Source organism: Manis javanica, chromosome 3 (genome assembly GCF_040802235.1).
Source record: "Manis javanica isolate MJ-LG chromosome 3, MJ_LKY, whole genome shotgun sequence".
NCBI lineage: Eukaryota > Metazoa > Chordata > Mammalia > Pholidota > Manidae > Manis > Manis javanica.
In genome coordinates, this window is record NC_133158.1 from 153,176,920 (window position 1) to 153,189,309 (window position 12,390).

The 12,390-nt window shown below is 39.1% G+C and overlaps 1 protein-coding gene and 1 long non-coding RNA gene across 10 annotated transcripts in view; one reads left to right on the forward strand and one right to left on the reverse strand.

Annotated features, from left to right (window-relative positions):
• Positions 1-12,390, reverse strand: part of LOC108387343 (uncharacterized) — a 280,040-nt gene that overhangs the window by 94,396 nt on the left and 173,254 nt on the right. The window lies entirely within an intron of this gene.
• The window catches only part of CLRN1 (clarin 1), a 34,578-nt gene continuing 30,029 nt past the window's right edge, over positions 7,842-12,390 (forward strand). For both annotated transcript variants that reach the window (XM_017646120.3, XM_073232214.1), the window contains exon 1: positions 7,842-8,406. In XM_017646120.3, the coding sequence (XP_017501609.1) occupies positions 8,154-8,406 (253 nt within the window). In that variant the 5' untranslated portion in view covers positions 7,842-8,153. The remainder of the gene's footprint in view (positions 8,407-12,390) is intronic.

Genomic DNA, 12,390 nt, shown 5'->3' on the forward strand with positions numbered 1-12,390 from the left:
TAGAAATACATTCTGTATTCAACCCCTTACTGGATATGTATTTTCTACATATTTTCTCCCAGTCTGTAGCTTACCTTCTCAGGTTTTTTACAATGCTTCTCAAAGAGCAGAAAAATTTAAATTTATCAATTTGTTTTTAACTTTATTGTTCTCACTCTAAGAACTCTTTACCTAAGCCAAGGTCACAAATATTTTCTCCTATTGTTTTCTTCTAAAAGTTTTATATTTTAGGCTTTACATTTAAATCTATAATACATTTTGAATTAATTTTTGAGTATGGTATAGTTTTCTTTTCTAAATACTTTTGTTAATCTTTCTCATAATAAAACGTTTCTTATGTCATCAACATGAAAAAGTCATTGGCTGGACTAGGTTTCATTCCAATAGAAGTAAAGGCATAGAACTTGGTTCAGCTACCTAAAGACCTCAGATTCATTCAATTTGTATCTATTCTCAGTAGTGTCCATGGCTCAGTGTCCAGGCATTTTACATCATTTAAAGACAGTGTGATGTCTCATCTGGCTTGTTGGTGATCTTCAACGCAAGACAAGTCAAAGGGTTTTGGCTCCCAGTATGGTAATTCCACAGGCTGTTCCCAGTTCACCTTGGGTTCCACAGTGCTCAGCACCCTTTTACCCCTCTGGGGCTGCTCACCTCAGAAAGAGACATTAACAATAAGACATTCATAGCCCTCTAGGTTGCTCTGTCTACAGTTTGCTTTTAGTATTTTTTCATATAAGGACTATAAACAGAGAACATACACAGGGAAGTGAGAAAATAAAGATCTTATATTCATTTCCATCTGGACTTCCCAGACATGGACTCTTAACCTAGAAATGTTTGCCTTGCTTTACAAGTGCTTAATGAAACTGTCTTGGCCACCAGGTTTAAAATGTTTCATTTTGACACTCACTGTCCTAATGACAAGCCAATGTTTTACCATCCATGGGGACAGTATTGTTTTTCTAAGGTGCATAAATGTGCACTTCGTTTAAGATCTTCTCATGGGTGGACAAAATATTTATTTTTGCTCATTAAACAGAGTAAGAGATAGGGAGAAAAAGAGCGAGGTGGGGGCAATGGGAAGAAGAGTTATGGTAGAAGTGAAGATATCGGAAAGATTGATTCATGTGATCCACCCTGACAGGGCAGAAAGTCAGATCTGAGTAGGGCATGCATTGCTGTTTGCAGATTTGCCAGGAGGCATTGTTGTCTGAGAAAATGAAGAGGAAGAAACTAGTATTTAGGAAGGGATGTGTTAGGAGACTGAGCTGCAACTAGAGCCTGGAGTAGAAGTCATGTCCCAGATCATCATACCTCCAGTCCCTCTCATGGCCAGCTAGTGAGGCACCCCAGGGGGCAGCAGCCAGCACGTCTCCAGCAGCAGACCCACAGCAGGGTTGCCTGTCTGTGCTCCAGGACTCAGTTCAGCCCTCCCACCCCTCAGTTCCTCTCCATGACATCAATCCCAGGCAGTCCAGCAGCCCAGGACTCTTGTGGTCCCTCCAGGATTGGAAGGTGGGGCCCTGGACACCTATGACAGCATGAAAGGGAAGTGTTTATCCCTGATGAAGGAGGTACCAGACAAGACTAGCCTGACTGAAAGCTCCCAGTGAGCCAGGGTGATGTTGGCACAGAGCCCCTGTGACTGAGGATGGGTGGCACAAATGTGCTCATGTAACCACATGTGGGGTGGAACACAGTCATCACACATCCTTCGCTCAGGAGACTGTCCCAGCCATTCCACCTGGCGCTCTGCACCAGGAACCAGATGGTGAGAAGAGCTGAGATCTGTGCTTCCAAGGAGCTTTCTTTTGAGAGAAGACAGTTAAAAGTCTAAGAAAACTCTAAAATCAGAGGCCAACATTTGACTTCTGAGGGGAAAGGTGACAGCTGGCAGAAAACCTGAGCGATCGTTTGGACAGCAGAGGGCAAGTCAAGGCCTTCTTCGTGGGAAAAGGCTCTGCTGCCTCCTTTCGGCAGACTGCCTGCCAATACTTTGGCCTTGTGTCTCTCAATACTACGCCTGAATTTTCAGGAGATGGATTCTGATGGGTCCAGATGACTATTCCTAATCAAAGTAGGCTAGAAAGGGTGGGTCATAGGATGTAATGTGGCTGCCACGCGTCTGTATCTGAGAGTACTAAAGGAATTTCTCAAACGAAGGACTGGGGTCTGGGTGGAAGGACTGATGCATCAAAGGTGTGTGTTACATTGTAGTAGCACTTGCAGTAGTCATTTCACACTGTTGGGGCCTGTCAAGCTCATTTTGTCTAGTTAACTGTCTTTTCACAAGAAGGCCTGCCAACCCAGGCTTCCCCAGGCAATTGTATTTTTAAACCTGAACACTTAAACCATTTTTAAACCTAAATCTTATTGCTTTGGTCCCATCCTTAGAAACTGAGATAATTTTGAATCTTTATTGGGTCGTCTCTTATTTTTAGTTGTTTCTTCCCCATAGTCAGTGCTCAGATAAAAGTGTGCTAAACCTTTATGAAACTAAAATTTTGGATGAGATACAGTCTATGTTTTTATGCAAGCCACTGATAAAAACGTATGGGTGATTTAGTTGAAAGATCTTTGTAGCTAGCATAGCTCTTTAAGTCAACACTCCTTGTTTTTGCAGATTTGACAAGATATAAATCCACCTAATTGTACTATTATCCAGTTCTTTCCCCATGGGAATATCTTAGGAGATTGTGATATATCTGACCAAATATTAAGATACTCTACTACCGGGAATATCTTAACAGAGGATGGGTAGGAAATCTAATAATTGCCCCAGTGTGTATAAAAAGAGATGAATTGATAGATGGAAAGCACTTAGAATAGAGCTGACATAGATTAAGCCCCCATAGGTATTACGTTTTTGTTAATATTGTTACTATTATTTTGATGCAAGTCATCAAGGAAAATGTCAGCATTTTAAGTGTATCACACCCACGCAAAGGAAAACATTTATACTATAATAGTAGTAATGACAGAATCAAACTACTTCAGAGTTTACCATCTCAACACGTCTACCCCATGTTATTTCTATGCGGAAAATTATCAGTTTCCCTGTACTAAGAATCTCATTCATCTATTATGGTTAAAGGAGGTGTCTCAAATCGTGTTTTTTTTCTTCTTTAGCTTAAGTAACTTTTTTTTCTTTCCTGTAATAGCAGAGTCATTCTGCTGGGTTGAGGTTTAAGTATAAACATAGCCTTGGTGTGCAATATCAACAAGAAATTCAGAAAAATCAGAGGGTATCATACACCTTATTTGATGAGTTTTAGGGGGAGTTTCCCACTTCCAGCTTTGTGGCTACTCTGTCAAAGAAACCCAAGTCTTGCACCTACTCTGAATGTCCCTTCATCACCATCAACCCTGAAAATTCTGGCACAGAACTTTCCCTCCTGGTCCAAATCCACTGTGGCTTCATCTGTATTCCAAGAGAACTTTGTTTTCTTTTTCTTCCCTTCCCTCAACCCTTTTAATCTTCTAGTTCAAGCAATTAGCTCTACAAATATTAGCTGCAATCAAGGTCTAGCACATGTGGTAATTTTCCCCCTAATAAATCAATCAATTCTTTCTTAGGAGTGTTTTTCCCCCCCTTACAGTCATTAGAGAATTACAATGCTACTTCAGGATCACCAGCAACTTGAATTAGTCAAGAAGTGTCAATCAAATTTGCCAGATTTGCTTTAAATATGAGAAAAAATGGGATAGATTCACAAAGGGCTCTTGTCTTAGAATAGGAAGCTTGATAAACCCTTGTTGAGTCTCTCTTAGAAAGGCCTTGGAGTATAATGATCCATTTGGAAGAAAACTGAAATCAGTATTACCAGTGACAAAGCAGACAAAACCCAGAAACTCTTATTTAAAAAATCTAAAAATTAATAATTGGAATAATCAACCATCTAGTATCTCTAGGCAATCCAATATCCTATAATAGCTAATGGGTTAGTACAGAAAAGAAAGAAAGAAAGAGAAATAATACAGCAAATGGACAAATTTTCATTCTATAACTTGTAAAAAAAACTTTGCAGTTATAAGGGATCTGAAGGATCATCTGATCCATGTCTGTCACTGTGCTTCTCTGAGCTGACTTCAGGGCAGGGTTGGGAGCAGGGGCTCTTAGGGTGTAAGGGGTAAGTGGGGAGAGCTCCTTAATCCCCACCCCATCTTGGGTAGAAGCTCAATATTTATCTCTTTTTCTACACAAGAGTTCAGTTAAGGGAATGGTTTCTCTGGTTAAAAATAATTTGAGAATTGCTTATGTAGCCAAGACCACTTTTTTCACTATGGAGTAACATGAATGCCACAGAAATGATGGAATTCTTAATTTAGTGATAGACGTGGAACCAGACCCTGGGTAACATCTTTCTCCCCAGTGCTCTTTCCACACCATGACATTCTGTCTTTCATTCTTAGGGAGAAAATCAGGTGAGAATTCCCATGCCCCTGGATTTGGATCTTTTGTTTACTTTTGTGTTTGAATGACCACGTGAAAAACTAAAGAAGCCTGGAAGTAAAAGCAGAGTCTGCAGTTGTACTCCTGTCTCTATATTGTTTCTAGTCACTCTAAAGAATTATAACATCACTGAGCACCTGAAAGGGGTCATGAGGGAGGGTGGAATGGCCTAATTCCGTTTTCTTACGTTGCCAACTGTATTGCTGTTGGGATTGAGAGAAGTAAAGCTATCAGGAGGATACTTGGTGAAAACTTGCTGACATTAATGACTCAAATTCTCAGAGAAAGTGCAAGGAAAATGGTGTCATCACTGTCATTCAAGACATTTAAAATGAAATTTCAAAAGAAGGCTGTCAGACATAATGACTGCCAGGTTCTATTATATCATTCTCAGAGGGTGGATCACACACAATGCTATGCAGTCTGTGGGTGGCTGATATTGAAGTTTGAAAGGAAGCTGCACAGAGATGAGGTGGGGTGGGCGTCAGACCCACAGGGGGCTGCTTCACAACCAAGCGACACCACCATTGACATTCACATGGTGACTTGGGGTGAATCTATGATCCAGGACCTGGTCTTTGCTCTTGGATAGGTTACAGCTTGACCCCACCAGCACATTTTGACAAGGTCATGCTCTTGGTGCTGAATAGAATTCAGGAAGTTTGAACTATTCGTGGAAGTGCCAGTTTATTAATTTGCAATAAGAATATTCCTCTCTAGTGACCAGATGTTCATGTCTGCATGCGTTCTGCCCTGAGACACCTTCAAAACCTAGAAAGTAATTGTAAGGCAGCTGTATGAGAATGGGGGCAGAGCCCTGTTTCTCAGCCTTGGCTGTACATTGCAATTATCTGGGATGCTTTAACACTAAGACATACTCCAAAATCAAATAAATCTGAATCTCAAAGATTAGAACCCAGACATCAGTATTTTAAAAATCTTTTCAAGTGATTCCAGTGAGCAGCCACAGTTGAGAACCACTGGCTTAGAGCCAAGAGGCCATCCACCCCAGCCACCATGAGCCTGAGGCCTCATTCTTTCCACACAGGGATGCATACTTTTGCATGTTATAGACCAGTGGGTGAATGGGTGGTTAAGCTGGGAACAGATATGTTTGTCAATTTTTTAATTTGCCAAGTAACGATATTGAAAATTCAATTACCATGATGTCATTAAGGAAAGGAAATTCTAACAACAAAAATTAGGAAGGACACAATTTCAGGATAAAAGATCAACTCACTATGTTGTATTTATTTTTCTCATGTTTCTTTCAGGGAAAACTTGACTGATACAAACTTAAGAACTGGTATGATCTAATTGGTTTCTACATCTATAGTGAGGGTTTTTCTTCTTGGACAGCTTTAGATACATTTGGCTGGATTTGGTTCATTAAACCAATGTCTTGTGCTAACTACCCTCCGCTTACCATATCCTTTCTTTAAGAGGTGTTAATAGTATTGATTATGTTGTAGGTAATTTCCGCTCCCAGGCTTGGAAATGTTCTGTTCTTTCCAATTACAGAATATGGTGATTTAATGGGCTCAGTTCTTCTCAGATATCTTAAACTAAGGTTTCTGGAATGGGTGTAGCATACATACCTCCAGATGACTGCTTAGTGGGGACACTGCTGCCCCCTTGTTTTGCTAGTGCACATGATGGAAATACTTTAAATTCAATGGAGAATTCACAGGGAGGTCAAATACCTGTGATGAGTTGTTGATTGTGTGTGTCAAGTTACATGAAATAAAAAGACATACTTATATTGTAAACCCAATTCTGAGTGTTTCTTTGGAATTTTGTGTATGCCTTTTTCTTCTGAGGTCATAGTTTATGTTGTCCCCATCTTTCCTTGAAGGGATTTTGGCGTTCTTGAATTAGTTCTATACGTAGTTACTGATCTTTAACAAGACAGGCTTTGGCAACTACTAAGAGAAGGTAGCTGTGCCAGGAAGTCCAAAACTGTACCTCAAAGTTCCCCTCAAAGTGCCTGTAACCTAAGACTAATTTATGCTGACAAGGACATGAAATAAATCTTCATTTATTTATTTATTTTAAGCTTCCATGCTTAAAGGTAGATCAAAGAAGAGAAGCTAGCATAGATATGTGCTTCTGACCAACTGGTAAAGTTCTATTTGCAGATGTCTGTGTCGTCCGAGTACCCAAGATGTATAGTGGGTGACTCTGTCCCTGTTACTTGCAGCCCAACCCAACCCAAACTGAAGAGCTTGTTACCTCTTCAAGGTCAAGGGTTTCACTCAGAATAGCACATAAACCTCAAAGTTAGAAGACCGGATTTGAATCCCAAATCCACTACTCTCTAGAGCAAATTGCTTGACCTCTCTGAGCCTCAGTTTCCTTATCTATAAAATGGGGATCTTCATCATCAGCTTATATGATAGTTGTGAGAATTACATATGATAATATGGTAAAATATTTAACAATGTGCCAGACATGCTAAGTTCTTACTAAAAGACAAGTTAACTTTGTATGTCAGAGCCTTACACAATAATGTGGGATAGATCTGATATTTAGTAAACATACACACACACACACACACACACACACACACACACACACACACACACACACACACACACACACACACCAGTCCTGTATCTGCTTTTAGAATGAGGAATCTCATTGGAACTGCAGTTAAAAAGCTGTTGCTGAATTTTAAACTTTAGATTTCAGATCTTGACAATTTAACCCAACTCACTTTGCTATGTTATCTTGCTCATGACTTTGTCTCTTGCCTCCCTAACTGATTACCTCTGCTGGGACCCTTGTTTTTCTGTGGTGATTCTTGGAGCCAGCCACCTATCCAAACACAAGCCCTTCCTTCTATGACCATGCCCTTGTCTTCATTATAGATTCTGGTGCTTCTCAGACCCAGGACCACATTCCCTTGCTATCGTCCTGAAGCAGCTGAATGTTTTAAAACATTTAGAAGTCTAGGTGTCTGCACCTGTGTGTGCCAGGAAGAATTTGAGTCAAATTCTCTATTGATAAACTGGTTTTAAATTGTGGATCTGGAGAAATGGAGTTAGGGCGACAAGCCCTGGTAGTTAGCCTAGGGTGCAGAACCCAATTCAGTTCAATATTTTATCCTATGATTAATATTTTTCAAAATCAATTAATTACCAATAAATATACATGTGCTTCCTACCTCTGGCAAACCTCCTCTCCCCCCACCAAAAACAAAAACTTAACATTTTTTTATTAATAAATCAATACATGAACTTCTCAAATTGCTGAAAATTTAGCATAGGAGCCAAGCCTGTTTCTGAAAGTTTCAACTCACCCAATCAGGCAAAAGGCTGAGGAAAGGGGAGGCATTTATCAAGTTACACAGAGGACTCCATCTGTTATTTTAGACCTTCGTTACCAAGTGACACAAGAAGAGATCTTCCAAGGCAGTTTGAAAGAGTTTTATTTTACAGATTCTTAAAGAGTTCAAATTAGATGGAAGCAGCAGCTGCAAAGGAGAAAAGCCAAGTTCATGTGAGGAGGAAGCCTTCGCCCTGACATTGTATTGACATTGAACCTGGTGAGACCCACGGCCGATGGTGAGTGGGTCTTTTCAGCTGGTTCTGTCCGATCAGCTTCTATAATAAATGCAGTCAAAGGGGCAGTCACTTCTCATCGGTCACAAGGGTCTTGTTTTTGAACGTCACCCTCACAAAAGCCGTTTCTCAACATGCCAAACCAGCAGAAGAAAGTCATTTTTTGCATGGCTGGGGTGTTAAGCTTTGCGTGTGCCCTCGGAGGTGTCACAGCCCTGGGAACACCGCTGTGGATCAAAGCCACCTTTCTCTGCAAAACGGGGGCTCTGCTCGTCAACGCCTCAGGACAGGAGCTGGACAAGTTCACGGGTGAGATGCAGTATGGGCTTTTCCACGGAGAAGGCATGAGGCAGTGCGGGTTGGGAGCCAGGCCCTTTCGGTTCTCATGTAAGTAACAATGACATTTGAATTATTTAATATTTTAGGCACACAATTCCAAGTGTTGCAAGGAATTATTTCTAAGAGCCTTTCCCTCTTTATGACAGGACTTTTCAAACAGGTGTGAACCATTTGAAATACCTAGGACTCTTCTGAGCAACTTCTTCCTAGTTTTTATTATTTTGTTTTTATTTTATTATTTCATCCTTGCCACTTTTATTATAACATAGAGTTAGTGAGTTGTGGAATTAAGCTTTTTGAAAAAACAAGCTATTAAAAAAATTCTTCTTAAATATTAATATTCATGTGAGAAATTATGGGATCTTTTTAAAAGGCGGGTGGAGAAATAGGAAAGGTATGGGAAATGATCTTCATTTTGTTCTTAGAAAAAAGGATCAGTTTATGGGCTCCTTAACCAACTCCAACTGCTTTCCCACCCTGCCCAGGGCTGTTCCTGTCTACCCTCTATGACTCCCTCCTAAGACCTTTCCTGCTGATAAATATTCTTTTTTAAAAAAAGCAATTTGGATTCACTTGGCTATAGAGATTGAAAATAATCTGCTGTGCTAACTGGGAAAGAAATACATGCCTATTTAGTATAGAAGGTTTGCAGCTGACTAACCTTCAAATCATGTCGAGAATATGAGACAGATTTTCCTGTTGGCGATTTTTGTGAAACAGAAGGGTTACCTACAGTACTAATAACCTGTTTACCTTAAGAGAATTTTTTTAAAAATTACCATGTGAATAGGCAACTCATTAAATGAAAATTAATAAGAAGTCATTTGTTATATCTCTTATAACACACATTCAGAAATTATTATTATTTCAAAAGGGCTGGTTTGGAACAATCTTATGAAGACACAGCCAGTAAATTACTGCATAAATCACTCTTGAGGAAAGGAGGTTATCAACTGAGGCATTTAAAATGAATTATTATTTTGCCTGGATATTTTTTTTCTCTAGCATAGGTAGAAAGCTAAATTAATTGAATTTATTATTAACATATGCAGTGTCTAATTAGATTTCAGTGCTAGCCTATTTATATTTCTGTAACATTTCTTGTATCTTCTTAACAGTCATTGGACACCAACCTTCAACTCACATAGGTTATTAAGTGATAGGAATTGTCACAGGACTCCAGAAAATCCCCAAGAATTAGTTTTAGCTTTTCAAGAAATTATCACCCACTACATTTGATGAAGTGGATACCAACTCTTTTCACTGAATGGCTTTAGTTCATTAGGGTAATGGGGCAGCTAGAGTTGCTTAGCTTTCCTTAGGGGAGAAAAAAGAACAATGCAGAATATCACATGACTGGCAACTGTGTTAAAAAATAAAAAAAGGAAAAAAGATGAGTGAAATGATTTAATCATGATTCCCAGGCAGCTAAAAGCATGAGTAAAGCTCCTCACAAATGAACTTGGACAAAAGCAGGGAAAATTCACTGAATCTTCTGGAGACTTTCCATTTTCCACAGCAAAACAGTGATAAACTTTACTCATGGCATAGGACATGTTTCAAGACAATAATATGTTTTCTGAACACTTACTAGGCACCAAGCATTATGTATGTTTTGTCTTATTTAATCCTCACACAGCCACATTTCTGTGTTCAATCATTGTTTGATTTTTATTAAAGTATCACTGAATAAAATCTTATATTGGTTTCAAATATACAACACGGTGGTTCAACAGTTACCCATATTATTAAATCCTCACCCCTGTTAGTGTGTTACTATCTTTCAATACACAGAAAGATGTTACAGAATTTCAGTCACTGGTTTTGTATGGCCGTGTCCCATGCTGGCCCTGTCTATGATGCTCTGATCAGGAGTCCCTCCCTTTGCTTCCAGGAGGACTCACAGCTGGGGGGTTTCAACAACACACTCAGCCCTCTCTCAGAACCACATCAGTGATACTCTGCATCACTAATACTGATGATGATCTGAACGTACCCCCAGCTGGTGCAGGAAAGCTTACATTTGCTTATTTGTTTGGCGGTGACACCGCTCTCCACATACTATCCTAGACATGTTAAAACTGCATTCATTTCGATGAGACCCAGTAAAATATACTTACAATATACCTTTTTTCTTCCTAAGCATAAAACTGTCTCTTCCATTGGAACATGAGAGAAAGTTGGGGAAACTGTAGAATAAATAGATCAAGTAAATTCCCTAAAAAGTGTAATGCTCATTTATCCGAACATTCCTCTCAGTGATGAGAAATTCCCAATCAGTGTGCCCTCAGGACACACTGCACCCTCTAAGTTGACACCCCCATTGTGATACAGCTTCGGGATCCACACCTTCCCATTCAAATGGCTGTCATGCTGTCAGTTATGTTCCATCAATATATTCTTGAAGGAATAGAGTCCTCTGATAGGAAAGTATAACCCTATTAATACAAAAGAAAAGAACCTAGCCCAGTCTTCCCAGTAATGGCTTCCTTCTAGCAAAACCCACAGCCTCCGAAGAACTCAGGCTGAATGATTCTTTTCTGTTTCTTACAGAGCTCAACTAATGATTAGAGCACAGCTTATTTCCCAGAGCTTCCCTCTTTCTCATTTTCCCTTCAGGAAGTTAACATTAAGCAAACACTTGGCTTTTCAGAACCTTTTTAGTGTAAGAGGAATGGAAAAGGTAACATCAAAAGATCAGTCACTCTGTGGCCAGTTTTCCTCATGTTGTCATATTATCAGTTACTGTGAATTTACATTTCAATTCTGTTGGATTTCGAACCGCTCCCTTGCTTACCAAACTTCACATGTCAACTGGCATTATTCAACAGAAATATAACGCAAGCCACATATGGAATTTTAAAAGTTCTAGTGGCCACATTAGAAAAAAATAGTAAAGGCAACAAATGTAGTTAATTTTAAAATTAATTATAATGACATTTTCTTTAACCTGAGATACCCAGAATATTGTCATTTTAACATGTGGTCAATATAAAAAAATTATTGGGATACTTTACATTATTTCTTTAATGCTAAATCTTTGAAATCCAGTGTGTATTTTATACTTACAGGACATCTGAATCCAGGCTAGCCACATGTCAAGTGCTCACTGGCGTTTTGATGTGCCTCGTAGCTGTCACACTGGACAGTACAAATTTAGAAGGAGATTTATTCTGAATAAATTGAGCATTGATGGTGTCCATATTCTAAAAGAACTTTTTGCTTGGTTGTGCTGTACAAGTTTATGTGGTTATTTTTATGTATAATGTATGTGTCACTTTTAAAACCCAGATATATGGAATAACATGAGGATGAAGGATGGATCAGGAAAATAGTTAGGCAATGTTGTCCTGTTTGTTCCCATTTAATGTTCCCTATTGACCACTCTATCTCTTTTAATTCTAACGAGGTTCTTCCCTGCCAACATGCACTGTTATGCTGGGAAAATTTCTGCCTCGTTTACTCTGGGTGATTCCCATTCATTTACGGGTCAGTAGTTCATTTTCTAGAGGTCACTGGCACTCATACCTAATGCAATTCCATTCATTATAATGAAGGATTGTTTTCCTTACAAGGTAACACAACCGGTGGGCTTAGTTTTTCCTGTTATGTCATCTGTAAGATTTTAGTGATGATGTTTAAACTCTAAATGTAGCCATAAAGACAAAAACTGACAGTTTTGAGCTCAATGTATGTGGGAAGGTTTCTGTTTTGGTGGGTTGAAACACCACCGAGCATCATCAAAATATGATACCCAAGAATCATATGGTATCAATCATTCCTAGATATGCTGATCTATTCATTGCCAAGACAGTTCAATGAGCTGGTAAAACATATGGAATATTTTCTATTTTGAGATGTGAAAAACAAAAATTAACCAATCATGTATCACAGCTTGCAACTTTAGTCATACTTTGAGAAGCTTTTTAATTTGGACCTTATGATTGAAAACTTGTAAAAAGCTTAACAGAGATTTAGCTGACTTCATATTTTAGAAATGCAGAGTGCCTTTGCTAACTGAGGCATGCCACC